The following is a 25,081-nucleotide window of genomic DNA, read 5'->3' as shown; positions in this document are numbered from 1 at the left end:
AATGAGGTAAGTCATTCTGTATCGCATACCAGTGTAAGAATGGACACTGTCAGGAATGCTTCTCCTTTGACATAATGTTATAACATCCCGTTTTAACACATTTTCACTAAATAAACACTACAAGAATGCATCTCAGCACTGTTGTAAGAGGTCATTTTTCTTTATCAGCAAACATACCCTCCTTGATGACAGCCTTTCTTTCCACACTCTTCTCAATGCCTGCAGAACTTTTGCCCCTTGGCTGCCCAATGAATCACAATTTACTTCCATTGTTCCATTTGCTGTCATGTCCATTCCCAGGTATCTAAAACACTTCACTTCCTCCATGTTTTCACCGTTCAAATGCACACCTCAGCTAACTTGCCCATCTGCTGGGATGAACCTAATAACCTTGCTTTTATTCATGTTTACTCTTATTTTCTCATTTTGCACTCTCTCCCAAACTCAGACTCCAGCTTCTGTAATTTCTCACTCTAATCTGCTACCAGTGCTACATCATCAGCAAACAACAGTTAATTCACTTTTCAAGTCCCCCCTCTCCCCCTACAGACTGCATACTTTCCCATCTCTTCAAGACCTTTGCATGCACCTCTGTCACTATCCCATCCTTAAACAAATAAAACAGCTATAGTGACATCACACATCCCTGCCTCAAACCAACCTTCATTTGGAACTACTCACCTCCTTTCTTCTTGGTTGCACACATACCTTACTCTCTTGATAAAAACTCAGTGCTTATAGTAGTTTTCTTTTCTCACCATACATTTGTAAGACCTTCTGCAGAGCGTTTCTGTCAACTGTATCATATGCTTTCTCCAGATCCATTAATGCCACTGACAAAGCCTTCTCTTTCTCTAAGTGTTTGCTACTTGAGATTGGAAACCCTCCCCTCCTTGTATTTCAATTTCTAAAAGGGAGAAACAGAAGAAGGAGTCATGTGGGGGTGCTCATCCTCCTCAAGGGCTCAGACAGGGGTGTCTGAATGTTTGTGGATGTAACCAAGATGAGAAGAAAGGAGAGATAGGTAGTATGTTTGAGGAAAGAAACCTGGATATTCTGGCTCTGAGTGAAATGAAGCTCAGGGATAAAGGGGAAGAGTGGTTTGGGAAAGTCATGGTGATAAAGTTTAGGGTTGGTGAGAGGACAAGAGCTAAGGAAGGAGTAACACTACTCCTGAAGCAGGAGTTGTGGGAGTATATGGTAGAGTGTAAGAAAGTAAATTCTAGATTGATTTGGGTAAAACTGGGTAAAACTGAAAGTGGATGGAGAGAGATGGGTGATTATTGGTGCTTATGTACCTGGTCATGAGAAGAAACATCATGAGAGCAGCTGGGTGAGGGCGTCACCAGCTTAGATGCACGAGACCAGGCTTTGGTGATGGGTGATTTAAATGTGAAGGCGAGTAATGTGGCAGTTGAGGGTATAATTGGTCGGCATTGGGTATTCAGTGTTGTAAATGGAAATAGTGAAGAGCTTGTGAATATGTGTACTGAAAAGAAGACTGGCGATTGGGAATACCTGGTTTAAAAGAGAGATATAAATAAGTAAAAGTATGTGAGTTGGAGAGATGGTCAAAAGGCATTATTGGATTACATGTTAATTGATAGGTGTGTAAAAGAGAGACTTTTGGATGGTAATGTACTGAGGGGCAGCTGGAGGGATGTCTGATCACTGTCTTGTGGAGGCAAAGGTGAAGATTTGTAGAGGTTTATGAAAAAGAAGAGAAAATTTTGGGGAGAAGAGAGTGGTGAGAGTAAGTGAGCTTCAAAAGCAGAATTGTGCACAGAAGGACCAGGAGAGATTGAGTGTAGAATGGAAAAAGGTGAGAGCAAATGATGGAAGGGGAGTGGGTGAGGAATGGGACGTATTTAGGTAAGCAATGATGGTTCGTACAAAAGATGCATGTGGCATGAGAAAGGTGGGATGTTGGCTGATTAGAAAGGGTAGTGAGTGGTTGGATGAAGAGGTAAAGTAGTCAGTGAAAGAGAAAAGAGAATCGTTTGGACGATACTTGCAAGGAAGGAGTGCAAATGGCTGAAGATGTACAGTAGAAAGTGGCAGGTCAAGAGAAAGATGCAAGGGTTGAAAAAGAGGGCAAATGAGAGTTGGGGTGAGAGAGTATCACTAAGCTTTAGGGAGAATAAAAAGATGTTTTGGAAAGAGGTAAATAATGGGCATAAGACGAGAACAAATGGGAACATTGGTGAAGGGGGCAAGTGGGGAAGTTATAACAGGTAGTAATGAAGTGAGAAGGAGATGGAGTGAGTGTTTTCAAGGTTTGTTGAATGTGTTTGATGATAGAGTGGCAGATATAGGTTGTTTTAGTTGGGGTGGTGTGTGAAGTGAGAGGGGTTAGGGAGAATGGTTTGGTAAAGAGAGAAGAGGTAGAGAAAGCTTTGCAGAAGATGAAATCCAGCAAGACTGGGTTTGGATGGTTTTACAGTAGAATTTATAAAAGAAGGGGGTGACTGTATTGTTGATTGGTTGGATCATGGTGAAGTGCCGGAGGATTGGAATGGATGCATAGTGCCATTATACAAAGGCAAAGGGGATAAAGGTGAGTGTTCAAGCTACAGAGGCATAAGTTTTTTGAGTGTTCCTGGGAAATTATATGGGAGGGTATTGATTGAGAGGGTGAAGGCATGTACAGAGCATCAGATCAGGGAAGAAGAATGTGTTTCAGAAGTGGTAGAGGATGGGTGGATCAGGTGTTTGCTTTGAAGAATGTGTGTGAGAAATACTTAGAAAAACAGATGGATTTGTCTGTGGCATTTATGGATCTGGATAAAGCATATGATAGAGTTGATAGAGATGTTTTGTGGAAGGTCTTAAGAGTAATGGAGTGGGAGGTAAGTTGCAAGAAGCAGTGAAAAGTTTTCACTGAAAAGTTTTCACCAAGGATGTAAGGCAGGTTTATGAGTAGGAAGAGAGGAGAGTGATTGGTTCCCAGTGTATGTTGGTTTGCAGCCGGAGTGTGTGATGTCCCCAAGGTTGCTTAATTTGTTTATGGATAGGGTGGTTAGGGAGATAAAGGCAAAAGTTCTGGAGAAAGGGGCGAGTATCCAGTCTGTTGGGGATGAGAGGGCCTGGGAAGTGTCAGTTGTTGTTCATTGATGATACAGCTATTGTGGCTGATTCAGGTGAGAAATTGCAAAAGTTGGTGACTGAGTTTGGAAAAGTGTGTGAAAGGAGAAAGTTGAGAGTAAATGTGAATAAGAGCAAGGTTGTTAGGTTCAGTAGGGTTGAGAGACAAGTTAATTGGGATGTAAGTTTGAATGGAACAAAACTGGAGGAAGTGAAGTGTTTTGGATATCTGGGAGTGGACTTAGCCGGAAATGGAACCATGGAAGTGGAAGTGAGTCACAGGGTGGGGGAGGAGGCGGCAAAGGTGTAGGGAGAGATGAAGAATGTGTGGAAGGAGAGACTGTTATTTTGGAGAGCAAAAATGGGTATATTGGAAGGAATAGCGGTTCCAACAATGTTATATGGTTGCAAGACATGGGCTATAAATAGGGTTGTAAGGAGGAGGGTGGATGTGCTGGAAATGAAATGTTTTAGGACAGTATGTGGTGTGAGGTAGTTTGATTGAGTAAGTAATGAAAGGGTAAGAGAGATGTGTGGAAATAAAAAGTGTGGTTGAGAGAGCAGAAGAGGGTGTGTTGAAATGGTTTGGACATATGGAGAGAATGAGTGAGGAGATACTGACAAAGAGGATATATGTGTCAGAGGTGGAGGGAACAAGAAGTGGGAGACCAAATTAGAGGTGGAAGGATGGAGTGAAAAAGATTTTGAGTGATCGGGGCCTGATCATGCAGGAGGGTGAGAGGCATGCAAGGAATAGAGTGAATTGGAACGATGTGGTATACCGGGGTCGATGTGCTGTCAGTGAACTGAATTAGGGCATGTGAAATGTGTGTGGTAAACCATGAAAAGGTCTGTGGTGCCTGGATGTGGAAAGGGAGCTGTGGTTTCGGTGCATTATACATGACAGCTAGAGACTGAGTGTGAACGAATGTGGCATTTTTTGTCTGTTTTCCTGGTGCTACCTTGCTGAAGCAGGGGGTAGCGATGCTGTTTGATTTGGGGCGGGATAGTGTCAGGAATGGATGAAGGCAAGCAAGCATGAATATGTACATGTGTATATATGTCTGTGTGTGTATGTATATGTATGTATATGAGCATTTATGTGTGTGTGTGTATATATATATATATATTTATATATATATATATATATATATATATATATATATATATATATATATACATATATATATATATACATATATATATATATATATATATATATATATATATATATATATATATATATATATATATATTTATTTATATATAGTATAAAAATATATATATATATATATATATATATATATATATATATATATATATATATATATATATATATATATATTTTTTTTCTTTTATACTTTGTCGCTGTCTCCCGCGTTTGCGAGGTGGTGCAAGGAAACAGACGAAAGAAATGGCCCAACCCCCCCCCCCCCCCCCCCCCCCCCCCATACACATGTATATACATACGTCCACACAGGCAAATATACATACCTACACAGCTTTCCATGGTTTACCCCAGACGCTTCACATGCCCCGATTCAATCCACTGACAGCACGTCAACCCCAGTATACCACATCACTCCAATTCACTCTATTCCTTGCCCTCCTTTCACCCTCCTCCATGTTCAGGCCCCGATCACACAAAATCTTTTTCACTCCATCTTTCCACCTCCAATTTGGTCTCCCTCTTCTCCTTGCTCCCTCCACCTCCGACACATATATCCTCTTGGTCAATCTTTCCTCACTCATCCTCTCCATGTGCCCAAACCACTTCAAAACACCCTCTTCTGCTCTCTCAACCACGCTCTTTTTATTTCCACACATCTCTCTTACCCTTACGTTACTCACTCGATCAAACCACCTCACACCACACATTGTCCTCAAACATCTCATTTCCAGCACATCCATCCTCCTGCGCACAACTCTATCCATAGCCCACGCCTCGCAACCATACAACATTGTTGGAACCACTATTTCTTCAAACATACCCATTTTTGCTTTCCGAGATAATGTTCTCGACTTCCACACATTCTTCAAGGCCCCCAGAATTTTCGCCCCCTCCCCCACCCTATGATCCACTTCCGCTTCCATGGTTCCATCCGCTGCCAGATCCACTCCCAGATATCTAAAACACTTCACTTCCTCCAGTTTTTCTCCATATATATATATATATATATATATATATATATATATATATATATATATATATATATATATATATATATATATATATTTTTTTTTTTTTTTGCTTTGTCGCTGTCTCCCGCGTTTGCGAGGTAGCGCAAGGAAACAGACGAAAGAGATGGCCCAACCCACCCCCATACACATGTATATACATACGTCCACACACGCAGATATACATACCTACACAGCTTTCCATGGTTTACCCCAGACGCTTCACATGCCTTGATTCAATCCACTGCCAGCACGTCAACCCCGGTATACCACATCGCTCCAATTCACTCTATTCCTTGCCCTCCTTTCACCCTCCTGCATGTTCAGGCCCCGATCACACAAAATCTTTTTCACTCCATCTTTCCATCTCCAATTTGGTCTCCCTCTTCTCCTCGTTCCCTCCACCTCTGACACATATATCCTCTTGGTCAATCTTTCCTCACTCATTCTCTCCATGTGCCCGAACCATTTCAAAACACCCTCTTCTGCTCTCTCAACCACGCTCTTTTTATTTCCACACATCTCTCTTACCCTTACGTTACTTACTCGATCAAACCACCTCACACCACATATTGTCCTCAAACATCTCATTTCCAGCACATCCATCCTCTTGCGCACAACTCTATCCATAGCCCACGCCTTGCAACCATACAACATTGTTGGAACCACTATTCCTTCAAACATACCCATTTTTGCTTTCCAAGATAATGTTCTCGACTTCCACACATTCTTCAAGGCTCCCAGAACTTTTGCCCCCTCCCCCACCCTATGATCCACTTCCGCTTCCATGGTTCCATCCGCTGCCAGATCCACTCCCAGATATCTAAAACACTTCACTTCCTCCAGTTTTCCTCCATTCAAACTCACCTCCCAATTGACTTGACCCTCAACCCTACTATACCTAATAACCTTGCTCTTATTCACATTTACTCTTAACTTTCTTCTTTCACACACTTTACCAAACTCAGTCACCAGCTTCTGCAGTTTCTCACATGAATCAGCCACCAGCGCTGTACCATCAGCGAACAACAACTGACTCACTTCCCAAGCTCTCTCATCCCCAACAGACTTCATACTTGCCCCTCTTTCCAAAACTCTTGCATTCACCTCCCTAACAACCCCATCCATAAACAAATTAAACAACCATGGAGACATCACACACCCCTGCCGCAAACCTACATTCACTGAGAACCAATCACTTTCCTCTCTTCCTACACGTACACATGCCTTACATCCTCAATAAAAACTTTTCACTGCTTCTAACAACTTGCCTCCCACACCATATATTCTTAATACCTTCCACAGAGCATCTCTATCAACTCTATCATATGCCTTCTCCAGATCCATAAATGCTACATGCAAATCCATTTGCTTTTCTAAGTATTTCTCACATACATTCTTCAAAACAAACACCTGATCCACACATCCTCTACCACTTCTGAAACCACACTGCTCTTCCCCAATCTGATGCTCTGTACATGCCTTCACCCTCTCAATCAATACCCTCCCATATAATTTACCAGGAATACTCAACAAACTTTTTTTTTTTATTATTTTTATTATACTTTGTCGCTGTCTCCCGCGTTTGTGAGGTAGCGCAAGGAAACAGACGAAAGAAATGGCCCAACCCCCCCCATACACATGTATATACATACGTCCACACACGCAAATATACATACCTACACAGCTTTCCATGGTTTACCCCAGACGCTTCACATGCCTTGCTTCAATCCACTGACAGCACGTCAACCCCGGTATACCACATCGCTCCAATTCACTCTATTCCTTGCCCTCCTTTCACCCTCCTGCATGTTCAGGCCCCGATCACACAAAATCTTTTTCACTCCATCTTTCCACCTCCAATTTGGTCTCCCTCTTCTCCTTGTTCCCTCCACCTCCGACACATATATCCTCTTGGTCAATCTTTCCTCACTCATCCTCTCCATGTGCCCAAACCACTTCAAAACACCCTCTTCTGCTCTCTCAACCATGGTCTTTTTATTTCCACACATCTCTCTTACCCTTACGTTACTCACTCGATCAAACCACCTCACACCACACATTGTCCTCAAACATCTCATTTCCAGTACATCCATCCTCCTGCGCACAACTCTATCCATAGCCCACGCCTCGCAACCATACAACATTGTTGGAACCACTATTCCTTCAAACATACCCATTTTTGCTTTCCGAGATAATGTTCTCGACTTCCACACATTCTTCAAGGCCCCCAGGATTTTCGCCCCCTCCCCCACCCTATGATCCACTTCCGCTTCCATGTTCCATCCATCCGCTGCCAGATCCACTCCCAGATATCTAAAACACTTCACTTCCTCCAGTTTTTCTCCATTCAAACTCACCTCCCAATTGACTTGACCCTCAACCCTACTGTACCTAATAACCTTGCTCTTATTCACATTTACTCTTAACTTTCTTCTTCCACACACTTTTCCAAACTCAGTCACCAGCTTCTGCAGTTTCTCACATGAATCAGCCACCAGCGCTGTATCATCAGCGAACAACAACTGACTCACTTCCCAAGCTCTCATCCCCAACAGACTTCATACTTGCCCCTCTTTCCAAAACTCTTGCATTTACCTCCCTAACAACCCCATCCATAAACAAATTAAACAACCATGGAGACATCACACATCCCTGCCGCAAACCTACATTCACTGAGAACCAATCACTTTCCTCTCTTCCTACACGTACACATGCCTTACATCCTCGATAAAAACTTTTCACTGCTTCTAACAACTTTCCTCCCACACCATATATTCTTAATACCTTCCACAGAGCATCTCTATCAACTCTATCATATGCCTTCTCCAGATCCATAAATGCTACATACAAATCCATTTGCTTTTCTAAGTATTTCTCACATACATTCTTCAAAGCAAACACCTGATCCACACATCCTCTACCACTTCTGAAACCACACTGCTCTTCCCCAATCTGATGCTCTGTACATGCCTTCACCCTCTCAATCAATACCCTCCCATATAATTTACCAGGAATACTCAACAAACTTATACCTCTGTAATTTGAGCACTCACTCTTATCCCCTTTGCCTTTGTACAATGGCACTATGCACGCATTCCGCCACTCCTCAGGCACCTCTTCATGAGTCATACATACATTAAATAACCTTACCAACTAGTCAATAATACAGTCACCCCCTTTTTTAATAAATTCCACTGCAATACCATCCAAACCTGCTGCCTTGCCGGCTTTCATCTTCCGCAAAGCTTTTACTACCTCTTCTCTGTTTACCAAATCATTTTCCCTAACCCTCTCACTTTGCACACCACCTCGACCAAAACACCCTATATCTGCCACTCTGTCATCAAACACATTCAACAAACCTTCAAAATACTCACTCCATCTCCTTCTCACATCACCACTACTTGTTATCACCTCCCCATTTGCGCCCTTCACTGAAGTTCCCATTTGCTCCCTTGTCTTACGCACTTTATTTACCTCCTTCCAGAACATCTTTTTATTCTCCCTAAAAAAGGTGAGAACAATGGAAGTAAGGGGAGTAGGGGAGGAATGGGATGTATTTAGGGAATCAGTGATGGATTGCGCAAAAGATGCTTGTGGCATGAGAAGAGTGGGAGGTGGGTTGATTAGAAAGGGTAGTGAGTGGTGGGATGAAGAAGTAAGATTATTAGTGAAAGAGAGAGGCATTTGGATGATTTTTGCAGGGAAAAAATGCAATTGAGTGGGAGATGTATAAAAGAAAGAGACAGGAGGTCAAGAGAAAGGTGCAAGAGGTGAAAAAGAGGGCAAATGAGAGTTGGGGTAAAGTGGTAAAGTGTGTGGAAGAAGAAAGTTAAGAGTAAATGTGAATAAGAGCAAGGTTATTAGGTACAGTAGGGTTGAGGGTCAAGTCAATTGGGAGGTGAGTTTGAATGGAGAAAAACTGGAGGAAGTGAAGTGTTTTAGATATCTGGGAGTGGATCTGGCAGCGGATGGAACCATGGAAGCGGAAGTGGATCATAGGGTGGGGGATGGGGCGAAAATTCTGGGGGCCTTGAAGAATGTGTGGAAGTCGAGAACATTATCTCGGAAAGCAAAAATGGGTATGTTTGAAGGAATAGTGGTTCCAACAATGTTGTATAGTTGCGAGGCGTGGGCTATGGATAGAGTTGTGCGCAGGAGGATGGATGTGCTGGAAATGAGATGTTTGAGGACAATGTGTGGTGTGAGGTGGTTTAATCGAGTGAGTAACGTAAGGGTAAGAGAGATGTGTGGAAATAAAAAGAGCGTGGTTGAGAGAGCAGAGGAGGGTGTTTTGAAGTGGTTTGGTCATGTGGAGAGAATGAGTGAGGAAAGATTGACCAAGAGGATATATGTGTCGGAGGTGGAGGGAACGAGGAGAAGAGGGAGACCAAATTGGAGGTGGAAAGATGGAGTGAAAAAGATTTTGTGTGATCGGGGCCTGAACATGCAGGAGGGTGAAAGGAGGGCAAGGAATAGAGTGAATTGGAGCGATGTGGTATACCGGGGTTGACGTGCTGTCAGTGGATTGAATCAAGGCATGTGAAGCGTCTGGGGTAAACCATGGAAAGCTGTGTAGGTATGTATATTTGCGTGTGTGGACGTATGTATATACATGTGTATGGGGGGGTTGGGCCATTTCTTTCGTCTGTTTCCTTGCGCTACCTCGCAAACGCGGGAGACAGCGACAAAGTATAATAAATAAAAATAATATAAATGTGTGTATGTGAGTGGATGGGCCATTCTTCGTCTTTTTCTTGGCACTACCTCGCTGATGCGGGAAACAATTATTTACAATGAATAATAGAAATGAATAAAGATTTTGCTCTTTATTGTTATCATAGTAAAAAATATTAATGAAATTAGTTTAATCTTGTTTTTCATATTTTCATATTCTGAGCTAGTAAATCATTATTGTTATTGGTTACTTATTTTTACTTCAAGAATAGTTTAAGATTAGTGAATATAACCATTGATAGAATATAAAGATTGTATGCATTTTGATGACAGAAAAATGTGGAGAAACTGGTAGAGCAGCAGAAACAAGAAGCCGAGAAGAAAAATGCCCAAACACACTTGGATCAACCTCTTATTGAAAATCTCAATAGAACTGATGAAGAAATTGTGTCTGCAAGTGGTGTTGATGCTGCAATTTCTGCATTAAGGTATGATAATTTTGAGTTGCTGGGTAACAAGTTTAGCATTGCTGTGGTGGAGACCACAGTTCTGAGAAATTTGTTTCTGTACCTTCATGGTGAAGTAGTTAGTTTTGCTGACTTTGATGTATTTACATACCACAGATCACAACAACCAGTCTACAGTTAACCCATCAGTTCATCTTCCCATAGGTGCTTGTCAATATATATATTTATTTATTTTATTATACTTTATCACTGTCTCCCGCATTAGCGAGGTAGCACAAGGAAGCAGACAAAAGAATGGCCCAACCCACCCACATACACATGTATAAACATACACGCCCACACACGCACATATACATACCTATACATTTCAACGTATACATACATATACATACACACACATGTACATATTTTTTTTTTTTTTGCTTTGTCGCTGTCTCCCGCATTTGCGAGGTAGCGCAAGGAAACAGACGAAAGAAATGGCCCAACCCACCACCATACACGTATATGCATACACGTCAACACACGCAAATATACATACCTACACAGCTTTCCGTGGTTTACCCCAGGCGCTTCACATGCCCTGATTCAATCCACTGACAGCACGTCAACCCCGGTATACCACATCGATCCAATTCACTTTATTCCTTGCCCTCCTTTCACCCTCCTGCATGTTCAGGTCCAGATCACACAAAATCTTTTTCACTCCATCTTTCCACCTCCAATTTGGTCTCCCACTTCTCCTCGTTCCCTCCACCTCCGACACATATATCCTCTTGGTCAATCTTTCCTCACTCATTCTCTCCATGTGCCCAAACCATTTGAAAACACCCTCTTCTGCTCTCTCAACCACGCTCTTTTTATTTCCACACATCTCTCTTACCCTTACGTTACTTACTCGATCAAACCACCTCACACCACACATTGTCCTCAAACCTCTCATTTCCAGCACATCCACCCTCCTGCGCACAACTCTATCCATAGCCCATGCCTCACAACCATACAACATTGTTGGAACCACTGTTCCTTCAAACATACCCATTTTTGCTTTCCGAGATAATGTTCTCGACACCCACATTCTTCAAGGCTCCCAGGATTTTCGCCCCCTCCCCCACCCTATGATGCACTTCCGCTTCCATGGTTCCATCCGCTGCCAGATCCACTCCCAGATATCTAAAACACTTTACTTCCTCCAGTTTTTCTCCATTCAAACTTACCTCCCAATTGACTTGACCCTCAACCCTACTGTACCTAATAACCTTGCTCTTATTCACATTTACTCTTAACTTTCTTCTTTCACACACTTTACCAAACTAAGTCACCAGTTTCTGCAGTTTCTCACATGAATTAGCCACCAGTGCTGTATCATGAGCGAACAACAACTGACTCACTTCCCAAGCTCTCTCATCCACAACAGACTTCATACTTGCCCCTCTTTCCAAAACTCCATGTACATATATACACATGAATATATTCATACTTGCTGCCTTAATCCATTCCCATCGCCATCCTGCCACACATGAAATGGAACCCCCTTCCCCCATGCATGCATGGGGTAGCACTAGGAAAGGACAACAAAGGCCACATTCGTTCACACTCAGTCTCAAGCTGTCATGTGTAATGCACTGAAACCACAGTTCCCTTTCCATATCCAGGCCCCACAAAACTTTCCATGGTTTACCCCAGACTCTTCACATGCTGTGGTTCAATCCATTGACAACACGTCGACCCCAGTATACCACATTGAACCAATTCACTCTATTCCTTGCACGCCTTTCATCCTCCTGTATGCTTAGGCCCCGATTGCTCAAAATCTTTTTCACTCCATCCTTCCACCTCCAATTTGGTCCCCCACTTCTCGTTTTCTTTTCTTTCTTTCATACTATTTGCCATTTCCTGCGTTAACCTAACTTACCCTAACCTCTGACACACATATCCTCTTTGTCAATCTTTCCTCACTCATTCTCTCCATGTGGCCAAACCATATCAGTACACCCTCTTCTACCCTCTCAAGCACACTCTTTTTATTACCACATATCTCTCTTACCCTTTCATTACTTACTCGATCAAACCACCTCACACCACATTTTGTCCTCGAATATCTCATTTCCAACACATCCACCCTTCTCCGCACAACCCTATTGATAGCCCATGCCTTGCAACCATATAACATTGTTGGAACCACTATTCCTTCAAACATACCCATTTTTGCTCTCCGAGATAATGTTCTCGCCTTCCACACATTCTTCGGTGCTCCCAGAACCTTTGCACCCTCCTCCTACCCTGTGACTCACTTCCACTTCCATCTGCTGCTAAATCCACTCCCAGATGTCTAAAACACTTCACTTCTTTCAGTTTTTCTCCATTCAAACTTACCTCCCAGTTGACTTATCACTCAACCCTATTGAACCTACTAACCTTGCTCTTTTTCACATTTACTCTCACCTTTCTTCTCTCAAACACTTTACCTCACTCAGTCACCAGCTTCTGCAGTTTCTCACCCAAATCAGCCACCAGTGCTGTATCATCAGCGAACAACTGACACTTCCCAAGCCCTCTCATCTACAAGACTGCATACTTGCCCCTCTCTACAAAACTTGCATTTACCTCCTTAACAACCCAATCCATAAACAAATTAAACAACTATGGAGACATCATGCACCCCTGCCACAAACTGACATTCACTGGGAACCAGTCACTTTCCTTTCTTCCTACTCATACACATTTATATCCTTGATAAAAACTTTTCACTGCTTTTAGCAACTTACCTCCCACACCATATACTCTTAATACCTTCCACATAGCATTTCTATCAACTCTATCGTATGCCTTCTCCAGATCCATAAATGCTACATACAAATCCATTTGTTTTTCTAAGTATTTCTCGCATACATTCTTCAAAGCAAACACCTGATCCACACATCCTCTACCACTTCTGAAACCACACTGCTCTTCCCCCATCTGATGCTCTGTACATGCTTTCACCCACTCAATCAATACCCTCCCAAATAATTTCCCAGGAATACTCAACAAACTTATACCTCTGTAATTTGAGCACTCATCTTTAATCCCCTTTGCCTTTTATAATGGCACTATGCATGCATTCCACCAATCCTCAGGCACTTCACCATGAACCATGCATACATTGACCTCACCAACCAGTCAGCAACACAGTCACCCATTTTTAATCAGTTCCACTGCAGTCCCATCCAAACCTGCTGCCTTGCCGGCTTTCGTCTTCTGCAAAGCTTTCACAACCTCATCTCTGTTTACCATACCATTTTCCAGACCCTGTCACTTCGCACACCTCCTCCACCAAAACACTCTGTCACTGTATCATCAAACACATTCAACAAACCTTCGAAAACTCACTCCATCTTCTCACTTCCCCACTACTTGTTATTTCCTCTTCATTAGCCCCCTTCACCAATGTTCCCATTTGTTCTCTTGTCTTGTGCACTTTATTTACCTCCTTCCAAAACATCTTTTTATTCTCCTGAAAATATAACGATACTTTCTCACCCCAACTCTCATTTGCCCTCTTTTTTGCCTCTTGCACCTTTCTCTTAACCTCCTGGCTCTTTCTTATATACATCTCCCAGTCATTTGCACTATTTCCCTGCAAAACTCATCCAAATGCCTCTCTCTTCTCTTTCACTATCAATCTTGCTTCTTCATCCCACCACTCACCACCCTTTCTAATTTGCCTACCTCCCACCTTTCTCATGCCACAAGCATCTTTTGTGCAAGCCATCCTTGCTTCCCGAAATACATCCCATTCCTCCCCCACTCCCCTTACGTCATTTGCTCTCACCTTTTTCCAATCTGCACTGAATCTCTCCTGGTACTTCCTCACACAAGTCTCCTTTTCAAACTCACTCACGCTCACCACTCTCTTCACCCCAGCATTCTCTCCTCTTTTCTGAAAACCTCTTCAAATCTTCACCTTCGCCTACACAAGATAATGATCAGACATCCCTCCAGTTGTCCCTCTCAGCACATTAACATCCAAAAGTCTCTCTTTCACGCACCTATCAATTAATGCGTAATCCAATAATGCTCTCTGGCCATCTCTCCTACTTACATATGTTTACATAATGATGTATATCTCTCTTTTTAAACCAGGTATTCCTAATCACCATTCCTTTCTCAGCATACAAATCCACAAGTTCTTCATTTTCATTTACAACACTTAACACCCCATGTACTCCAATTATTCCCTTAACTTCCACGTTACTCACCTTTGCATTCAAATCACCAATCACTATAACCTGGTCTTGTGCATCAAAGCTGCTAACACACTCACTCAGCTGCTCCCAAAACACTTGCCTCTAATGATCTTTCTTCTCATGACCACGTACATAGGCACCAATAATCACCCATCTCTCTTCACCCACTTTCAGTTTTATCCATATCAGTTTAAAGTTTACTGCCTTACACTCTATCACATACTCCCACAACTCCTGCTCCAGGAGCAGTGCTACTCCTTCCTTTGCTCTTGTCCTCTCACCAACCCCTGACTTTACTCCCACGTCATTCCCAAAGCACTCTTCCCCTTTACCCTTAGCTTCGTTTCACTCAGAGCCAAAACATCCAGATTCCTTTCCTCAAACATACTACCTATCTCTCCTTTTTTCTCATCTTGGTTACATCCACACACATTTAGACACCCTAATCTGAGCCTTCGAGGAGGATGAGCACTTCCTGCTTGACTCCTTCTTCTGTTTCCTCTTTTAGAAAGCTGAAATACAAGGAGGGGAAGGTTTCTAGCCCAGCGCTCCTGTCCCCTTTAGTGGCCCCCTACAACACGCGGGGAATGTGTGGGAAGTATTCTTTCTCCCCTATCCCCAGGGATAGAGGAAATGTAGTTATTAATCTTCCATATTATGTAGTTTTCCAAAGTTGTCTATTACATTTGAATAATGCTTTCCTACCATTTTGCCAAAAGGCAGAGCTAGTGCATACTGCTCACTGCTGGAAAAACTAGTTATGAAGAATGAGCTGTGTGAGTTAAGCGTTGTCAGGTGTTATGTATGACAAGGAGAGATTGTTTGTTTGTGGTCAGAATGCCAGTAGTCCACATGTTAGTGAGGCTGAAAGAAAAGACAGCTGCCTGGGTCAGATGAGTGCAACTCGACATCCACTGAAATGCTGGCTCATTAAGCGGATGCACCTTGCCATAGTGAATAATGTAATCTCCACCTGGTGTTTTGTGGCACTGGTGATTGTTTACTGTCTCCATGTGCTTTCTGGCATTGTGTTGTGTGCTTGTTCTGTGCATTTGTTTACTTTATGCACTCTAGATTACTGTTGAGGACAGTAGCCTCTTTCAGCTCCTTGAAGCCATCTACATCTCACCTGAAGTGTAAGAGGAACATTTTAAGCCTCAAAAAGAGGAGAGGTATGGAAGAGGCTAGCTGAGGATGAGTCTAAGGCAGCACTTATGAAGGATTTCAACATTTTGCCAGCATCATCATCAAGCATATAGAAGTGCTTATTTGCTTACATATATTAATATTTCCTCTTCATAAAATATTTACAAATAGGTAAAATATTTGAAAATATTACAGTTTCTGAATTAATATATTAAAATACTTTAATAACCAAAAATGATGTTATTCGAAAGTGGTGATTCCCCAAGCATTTCAGATAACAGAGGTAGGTACAAAGTGAATGCAATGATGTTATTGAATGTTGTTAATAATAAGTTTAATGGTTGCTTTAATTTTAATTATAATATTTTATTGTTTTTTCATTTTTCATTAACTAATATTTTTTTTTATTTTTTTTTTTTATATACTTTGTCGCTGTCTCCCGCGTTTGCGAGGTAGCGCAAGGAAACAGACAAAAGAAATGCCCCCCCCCCCCCATACACATGTATATACATACGTCCACACACGCAAATATACATACCTACACAGCTTTCCATGGTTTACCCCAGACGCTTCACATGCCTTGATTCAATCCACTGACAGCACGTCAACCCTGGTATACCACATCGCTCCAATTCACTCTATTCCTTGCCCTCCTTTCACCCTCCTGCATGTTCAGGCCCTGATCACACAAAATCTTTTTCACTCCATCTTTCCACCTCCAATTTGGTCTCCCTCTTCTCCTCGTTCCCTCCACCTCCAACACATATATCCTCTTGGTCAATCTTTCCCCACTCATTCTCTCCATGTGCCCAAACCACTTCAAAACACCCTCTTCTGCTCTCTCAACCACACTCTTTTTATTTCCACACATCTCTCTTACCCTTACGTTACTCACTCGATCAAACCACCTCACACCACACATTGTCCTCAAACATCTCATTTCCAGCACATCCATCCTCCTGCGCACAACTCTATCCATAAGATATAGTATTTAGCCATAGCATAATTGTACTGTTGTAGTATCATTCACAATAGACTTTAAAGGTCCTGCACTGTGCATCACAAAGAACCTTTCTTCCCCATGGGTTAAAAGCCACTAGTGGGGATCCTTTGACATCCAAAAAGTATGAGCATTGCTTGAATTCTTGAACTATTTTAAGTGGAATGTGTTCTTACTACTCTCTCTCTCTTCCAGTATACAAGAAGATGCGATTGACCGACATCCAGAAAAGAGAATGGCTGCCGCATTCAGAGCCTTTGAGGCACAAAGATTTCCACAGATTAAGAAAGAGAATCCTTCTTTACGACTTTCACAGCAGAAACAAATGTTACGGAAGGAATGGATGAAGAGTCCTGAGAATCCCATAAATAAAAGGCTTCTTAACCAGTAAAACTGAAAATTTCATCACATATATGTTTGATGAATGTTTTATAGTGGAATGCTTTTCAAAACTATACAACAGGATGATTAATATACACAAGTAATTCTGTTTTGTACTTTTGAACAACATTCATGCCAAACTGTTTCCTCACATTATACACATGTCACATTTGCTCTTGTTAAAATATTTTTGGTCCATGTGCAACAATTTATGCAGATGTGCATGAGTCTGCAGACAAATCTTGCAAATTTAGTGGGTGTCATCTGCCTGCATTCTACAAACTGGAGCCATTATAATCTTCATATACCTATCCTTAGCTACAAAATGCTGTATAACTATTAGGATGTCAAGAATTCCATCCCAGTTTTGGGTAAGCAGAACTAAAATTAACATCCTTATTTATTTCCTGACTTTTGTTTAATGTCATATTTTAAGGCAAAAATGGCCAACTTACTCAAGAATCTTAACATGACAATGACCACCAGTTTTGTACATAACTCTGTCAAACCTTCTTTACTAGGGCTAAACCTTAATATTCTGGATTATGAAGGACATTAACTGGCTGCCCTGTCTTTCACTTCTAAATCTGCCAAAATGGATACTTTGTTTTTACAGAACTGCCAGGTATGTTAATATTAGGTGTATGCAAGCAGTAAAAGCAGTGAAAGTATATATGGTTTTACAATCATCGTGAACACACTTCGAGTTGTTGTTATAACTTGATGGCTTTGCTCATCCTGACATTGGAAAGCTTAAAACCCAAGTAATCATTCAAACAATTTTCACTGATATAGAGACTGCTAAGCATTACTGTAACAAAAGGTATATTTTACCAATGTTATTGTCTACATATGCAAAAATTTTACCAACAGTTATGGCCAAGTGTTTGATAATTCCACAATAAAGTAAATCAAACAGCTCTCTGTAATTCTACAAAAAGCAATTACAATGACTGTTTTCTAAAAAAAAAATTCTTCCCCATAAGGGAGAAGTGGGAAATGAGGAGGAGGTGGAAGGATATAGTGAAAGATGCTTTGATTTCTCAAGGCCTGAACATGCAAGAGGTACAGTAAATTGGAATGACATGGTACACAGGGAGTGATGTGCTGTCATTGATGAATGAGAGGTTAGTGGCATGTACAGACCATTAAACTAGGAAGGAACAAAATGGCTTCAGGAGTGGTAGAGGTGTGGATCAAGTGTTTGCCGTTAAGAATGTGTGAGAAATACTTAAAGAGGATGACTTATGTGTGGTTATGGATCTCAAGAAAGCATAAGATAGGGTTGTTAGGATCTCAAGAAAGCATAAGATAGGGTAGTTAGGATCTCAAGATAGCATAAGATAGGTTGTTAGGGATGCCTTGTGAAAAGTGTTTTCAACATATGGTTTGGGAGGAAAGCTGCTACAAGCAGCAAGAGGTTTTATTAAGAGAGTAAAGTATCAGTGAAAGCTGAAAGAAAAAAGGGTGAATGATTCCAGATGAAGATGCATCTGCAGTAGGATTGTGTCACACAACCGTGGCTGTATAATTTGGTTATGGAGAAGGTGGTGAGGGAGATGAATACAAAGGTTTTGAAGAGAGGAGCCGGTATGTTATCTGTTAGCTGATGATGTAGCTCTGATAGGCCACAGATTCAAGTAAAAAAACTGCAACTGTTGCTAACTGAATTTGGGAGAGTGTGGGAAAGGAGAAAGTTGAGAGGAAACATGCTTAAAAGCAAGGTTGTTAGGTTTACCAGTGGAGAGACAGGGTAAGTTGGGGTGCGAGTTTGAATGGAGAAAACTTGTGAGGAAGTTAAGTTCTTTAGATACCTGTATATTACCACTGGATAAAGGCAAAGGGAGTAAAGGCGAGTATTCAAACTAAAGAGGTACAAGTCTGTTGAGTGTGTCTGGTTGCTGTATGGATCAGTAGTGATGGAGAGGGCAAAGGCATGTAGAGAACATCAGACTGGGGAAGAATTGTGTAGTTTCAAGTGGCAGAGGATGTGCAGATCAGGGGTTTGCTTTGAAGAGTGCGTATGTGAAACAGATGGATTTGTTATATATTTATATATTTCACTTTGTCGCTGTCTCCTGCGTTAGCGAGGTAGCACAAGGAAACAAACGAAAGAATGGCCCAACCCACCCAAATACACATGTATATATATATATGCCCACACACACATATACATACCTATACATATACATACACAGACATACATACATAAATGTGTAAATATTCATACATGATGCCTTCATCCATTCCCGTCGCCACTCCACAACGTGATATGGATCAGGTGTTTTCTTTGAAGAATGTGTGTGAAACAGATGGATTTGTTATATTTTTATTTATATATTATACTTTTGTCACTGTCTCCTGTGTTAGCGAGGTAGTGCAAGGAAACAGACAAAAGAATGGCCCAACCCGCCAACATACACCTGTATATACATACATGCCCATGCACACACACATACATTTTTTTTTTTTTATTATACTTTGTTGCTGTCTCCCGCGTTTGCGAGGTAGCGCAAGGAAACAGACGAAAGAAATGGCCCAACCCCCCCCCCCCATACACATGTATATACATACGTCCACACACGCAAATATACATACCTACACAGCTTTCCATGGTTTACCCCAGACGCTTCACATGCCTTGATTCAATCCACTGACAGCACGTCAACCCCGGTATACCACATCGCTCCAATTCACTCTATTCCTTGCCCTCCTTTCACCCTCCTGCATGTTCAGGCCCCGATCACACAAAATCTTTTTCACTCCATCTTTCCACCTCCAATTCGGTCTCCCTCTTCTCCTTGTTCCCTCCACTTCCGACACATATATCCTCTTGGTCAATCTTTCCTCACTCATCCTCTCCATGTGCCCAAACCACTTCAAAACACCCTCTTCTGCTCTCTCAACCACGCTCTTTTTATTTCCACACATCTCTCTTACCCTTACGTTACTCACTCGATCAAACCACCTCACACCACACATTGTCCTCAAACATCTCATTTCCAGCACATCCATCCTCCTGCGCACAACTCTATCCATAGCCCACGCCTCGCAACCATACAACATTGTTGGAACCACTATTCCTTCAAACATACCCATTTTTGCTTTCCGAGATAGTGTTCTCGACTTCCACACATTCTTCAAAGCATACACATACACATGCACATTTTCATACATGATGCCTTCATCCATTCCTGTCCCCCACACTATTACTTCAAACATACCCATTTTTTGCTCTCCTAGATACCGTTCTCACCTTCCACACATTCTTCACCACTCTCAGAACCTTCGCCCCCTCCCCCACCCCGTGACTCACTTCTGCTTCCATGGTTCCATCCGCTGCTAAATCCCCTCCCAGATATCTAAAACACTTCACTTCCTCCAGTTTTTCTCCATTTAAACTTACATCCCAACTGACTTGTCCCTCAACCCTACTGAATCTAATAACCTTGCTCTTATTCCCATTTACTCTCAGCTTTCTTCCTTCACACACTTTACCATACTCACTCACCAGCTTCTGCAGTTTCTCACCCGAATCAGCCACCAGCGCTGTATCATCAGCAAACAACAACTGACTCACTTCCCAAGCCCTCTTATTGACAACAGATTGCATACTTGCCCCTCTCTCCAAAACTCTTGCAGTCATCTCCCTAACAACCCCATCCATAAACAAATTAAACAACCATGGAGACATCACGCACCCCTGCTGCACGCTGTCATTCACTGGGAACCAATCACTTTCCTCTCTTCCTACTCCTACACATGCCTTACATCCTCGATAAAAACTTTTCACTGCTTCTAGCAACTGACCTCCCACACCATATATTCTTAATACCTTCCACAGAGCATTTCTATCAACTCTATCATATGCCTTCTCCAGATCCATAAATGCTACATTCCATTTTTCTAAATATTTCTCACATACATTCTTCAAAGCAAACGCATGATCCACACATCCTCTACCACTGCTGAAACCACACTGCTCTTCCCCAATCTGATGCGCTGTACATGCCTTCACCCTCTTAATCAATACCCTTCCATATAATTTCCCAGGAATACTCAACAAACTTACACCTCTGTAATTTGAGCACTCACCTTTAACCCCTTTGCCTTTGTACAATGGCACTATGCATGCATTCTGCCAATCCTCAGGCACTTCACCATGAACCATACATACATTGAATAACCTCATCAAACAATCAACAACACAGTCACCCCCCTTTTTTAATAAATTCCATCGCAATACCATCCAAACCTGCCGCCTTGCTGGCTTTCATCTTCCACATAGCTTTCACTAACTCTTCTCTGTTTACCAAACCATTCTCCCTGACCCTCTCACTTCGCACACCACCTCCACCAAAACACCCTATATCTGCCACTCTATCATCAAACACAGTCAACAAACCTTCAAAATACTCAATCCATCTTCTTCTCACTTCACCATTTGTTATTACCTCCTCATTAGCCCCCTTCACCTATGTTCCCATTTGTTCTTTTGTCTTACGCACTTTATTTACCTCCTTCCAAAACATTTTTTTATTCTCCCTAAAATTTAACGATACTGTCTCACCCCAACTTTCATTTGCCCTCTTTTTCACCTCTTGCACATTTCTCTTGACCTCCTGCCTCTTTCTCTTATACATCTTTCAGTCACCTGCACTATTTCCCTTGAAAAACCATCCAAATGCCTCTCTCCTCTTTCACTAACAATCTTACTTCTTCATACCACCACTCTACCCTTCCTAATCTGCCCACCTCCCACCTTTCGCCTGCCACACACATCTTTTGTGCAAGCCACCGCTGCTTCCTTAAATAGATCCCATTCCTCCTTCACTCCCCTTACATCATTTGCTCTCACCTTTTTCCATTCTACACTCAATCTCTCCTGGTACTTCCTCACACAAGTCTCCTTTCCAAGTTCTTTTACTCTCACCACTCTCTTCACCCTAACATTCTCTCTTCTGAAAACCTCTACTAATCTTCACCTTTGCCTCCACAAGATAATGATCAGACCTCCCTCCAGTTGCCCCTCTCAGCACATTAACATCCAAAGTCTCTCTTTCACACACCTATCAATCAACACATAATCCAATGATGCTTTCTAGCCATCTCTCCTACTTACATACATATAGTTTTGTATATCACTTTTTTAAACCAGGTATTCCCAATCACCAGTCCTTTTTCAGCACACAAATCTACAAGCTCTTCACCATTTCCATTTACAACACTGAAAACCCCATGTACACCAATTATACCGACAACTGCCACATTACTCACCTTTGCATTCAAATCACCCATCACTATAACCCGGTCACATGCATCAAAGCTGCTAACACACACACTCAGCTGCTCCCAAAACACTTGCCTCTCATGGATGGCTTTGTATGGAGCATTTATGGATCTGGAGAAGACATAAGATAGGGTTGATAGAGATGCTTTGAGGAAGGTCTTACAAATATATGATGTGGGAGGAAAGCTACTAGAAACAATGAGAAGTTATCAAGAGTGTGTACGTGTAGGAAGAGAGGAGAGTGAATGGTTCCACGTGAAGGCTGGTCTGTGGTAAGGATGGTGGTTTAATTTATGTATGGATGGGAAGGTTAGGGAGGTAAATGCAGGGGTCTTGGAGAGAGGGATGAGTATGCAGTCTATGGGGTTGAGGGATGCCTGGGGAACGAGTCAGTTGTTTGCTTATGACACAGTACTGGTGGCAGGTTTTAGTGAGAAACTGCATAAATTGATGTATGAGCTTGGGAAATCGTGTGAGAGGAAGTTGAGAATAATGTGAATAACAGCAAGGTTATTAAGTTTAGCAGTAGAGAGGGACAGGTTTGTTGGGGTGGAAGTCTGAATGGAGAAATTGGAGTGTTTTAGATACCTGGGAACAAACATGGCAGGAAATGGAATCATGGAAACAGAGGTAAGCCATATGGTACCTGTGGAGATGAAGGGTCTGGGAGCATTTGAAAATATGTGGAAAGAAAGTTGTTAACTGGAGGGGCAAAAATGGGTATGTTTGTTGGTATAGTAGTCCTAAATTTGCTGTGTGAATGTCACAGTATGGGCTATAGATGAGAATGCACATTGGAGGGTGGATGTGTTCAGAATTAAATGTTTGAGGACAATGTGTGGTATTAAGTAGTTTGATACAGTAAGTAATAAAAGGGTAAGAGAGATGTGTGGTAATAAAAAGTTAGGTTGAGAGAGCAGAAGAGGGTGTGCTGAAATGGTTTGGAGATAGAGAGAATTAGTGGGGAAAGGTTGAAAAAAAGGATATGTGTGTCAGTAGCAAAGGGCACATGGAGAAGGAGACCAAATTAGAGATAAAAGGATGGAGTGAAAAATATTACTGAGTGATTAAGGCCAAAACATGTTGGAGGGTGAAAGGTATGCATGGGACAAAGTGAATTGGAGTGATGTGTTATACAGGGGTAGGCAAGCTATCAACAGACTAAACCAGGGTGTGTGAAGCAGCCGAGGCAAGCCACAGAATGGTCCGTGGGGCCAGGTTGTGGATAGGGGGCTGTGGTTTCTTTGCATTACACGATAGGCACAGAATGGATGTGAGCGAATGTGGTATTTGTTTGTGGTGTTATCATGCTAATGTAGAAAATGGGAGACAAATATAAAAGCAATTATGGGTAATTGGAACAATAAAGTGAAAGAGTGCTTTGAATGTCTAGGACTTGATCATGCAGGAAGGTGTTGGGTGTGCAAGAGATACAGCTAATTGGAGTGATGTGGTAAATGGGGTGAAAGACTGTCAGTCGGTTAATCAAGGCATAAGAAACTGTTGGCAAATGACTGAAAATGTCTGTGGGGCCTGGTTGTAATTACTCATTTGTATTGAAGAAGGAAGTTTTATACACCTGGTACTCCTCCTTGTGAACTTACCACTACTAAAAAACAAATTTATGTATGTCATCTGCATTTACCATGTCCTCAGAATTACATGTTAAGAAGGTCTCTTCCAGTACCAACATCTACTGGATATGAAAATTGAATACCATCTCAAAATTTCAGTTTTATTTATTTATTTTTTTTATTTATTTATTTTTTTGTTGCTGTCTTCCGCGTTTGCGAGGTAGCGCAAGGAAACAGACGAAAGAAATGGCCCAACCCACCCCCATACACATGTATATACATACGTCCACACACGCAAATATACATACCTACACAGCTTTCCATGGTTTACCCCAGACGCTTCACATGCCCCGATTCAATCCACTGACAGCACGTCAACCCCGGTATACCACATCACTCCAATTCACTCTATTCCTTGCCCTCCTTTCACCCTCCTGCATGTTCAGGCCCCGATCACACAAAATCTTTTTCACTCCATCTTTCCACCTCCAATTTGGTCTCCCTCTTCTCCTCGTTCCCTCCATCTCCGACACATATATCCTCTTGGTCAATCTTTCCTCACTCATTCTCTCCATGTGCCCAAACCATTTCAAAACACCCTCTTCTGCTCTCTCAACCACGCTCTTTTTATTTCCACACATCTCTCTTACCCTTACGTTACTTACTCGATCAAACCACCTCACACCACACATTGTCCTCAAACATCTCATTTCCAGCACATCCATCCTCCTGCGCACAACTCTATCCATAGCCCACGCCTCGCAACCATACAACATTGTTGGAACCACTATTCCTTCAAACATACCCATTTTTGCTTTCCGAGATAATGTTCTCGACTTCCACACATTCTTCAAGGCTCCCAGAATTTTCGCCCCCTCCCCCACCCTATGATCCACTTCCGCTTCCATGGTTCCATCCGCTGCCAGATCCACTCCCAGATATCTAAAACACTTCACTTCCTCCAGTTTTTCTCCATTCAAACTCACCTCCCAACTGACTTGACCCTCAACCCTACTGTACCTAATAACCTTGCTCTTATTCACATTTACTCTTAA

At 42.0% G+C, this 25,081-nt stretch overlaps 1 protein-coding gene across 5 annotated transcripts in view; it reads left to right on the top strand.

Annotated features, from left to right (window-relative positions):
- LOC139766422 (coiled-coil domain-containing protein 124) overlaps positions 1 to 17,833 on the top strand; it is a 37,289-nt gene extending 19,456 nt beyond the window's left edge. For all 5 annotated transcript variants that reach the window (XM_071695109.1, XM_071695108.1, XM_071695107.1 and 2 more), the window contains exons 4-5: positions 10,276 to 10,430; positions 16,977 to 17,833. In XM_071695109.1, coding sequence (XP_071551210.1) covers positions 10,276 to 10,430; positions 16,977 to 17,172 — 351 coding nt within the window. In that variant the 3' untranslated portion in view covers positions 17,173 to 17,833. The remainder of the gene's footprint in view (positions 1 to 10,275; positions 10,431 to 16,976) is intronic.
- Positions 17,834 to 25,081: the final 7,248 nt, after the last annotated feature.

The sequence above is a fragment of the Panulirus ornatus genome, chromosome 57 (genome assembly GCF_036320965.1).
Source record: "Panulirus ornatus isolate Po-2019 chromosome 57, ASM3632096v1, whole genome shotgun sequence".
NCBI lineage: Eukaryota > Metazoa > Arthropoda > Malacostraca > Decapoda > Palinuridae > Panulirus > Panulirus ornatus.
The sequence above is the reverse complement of the archived record's forward strand: the minus strand, read 5'-3'. Positions and strand labels throughout refer to the sequence as shown.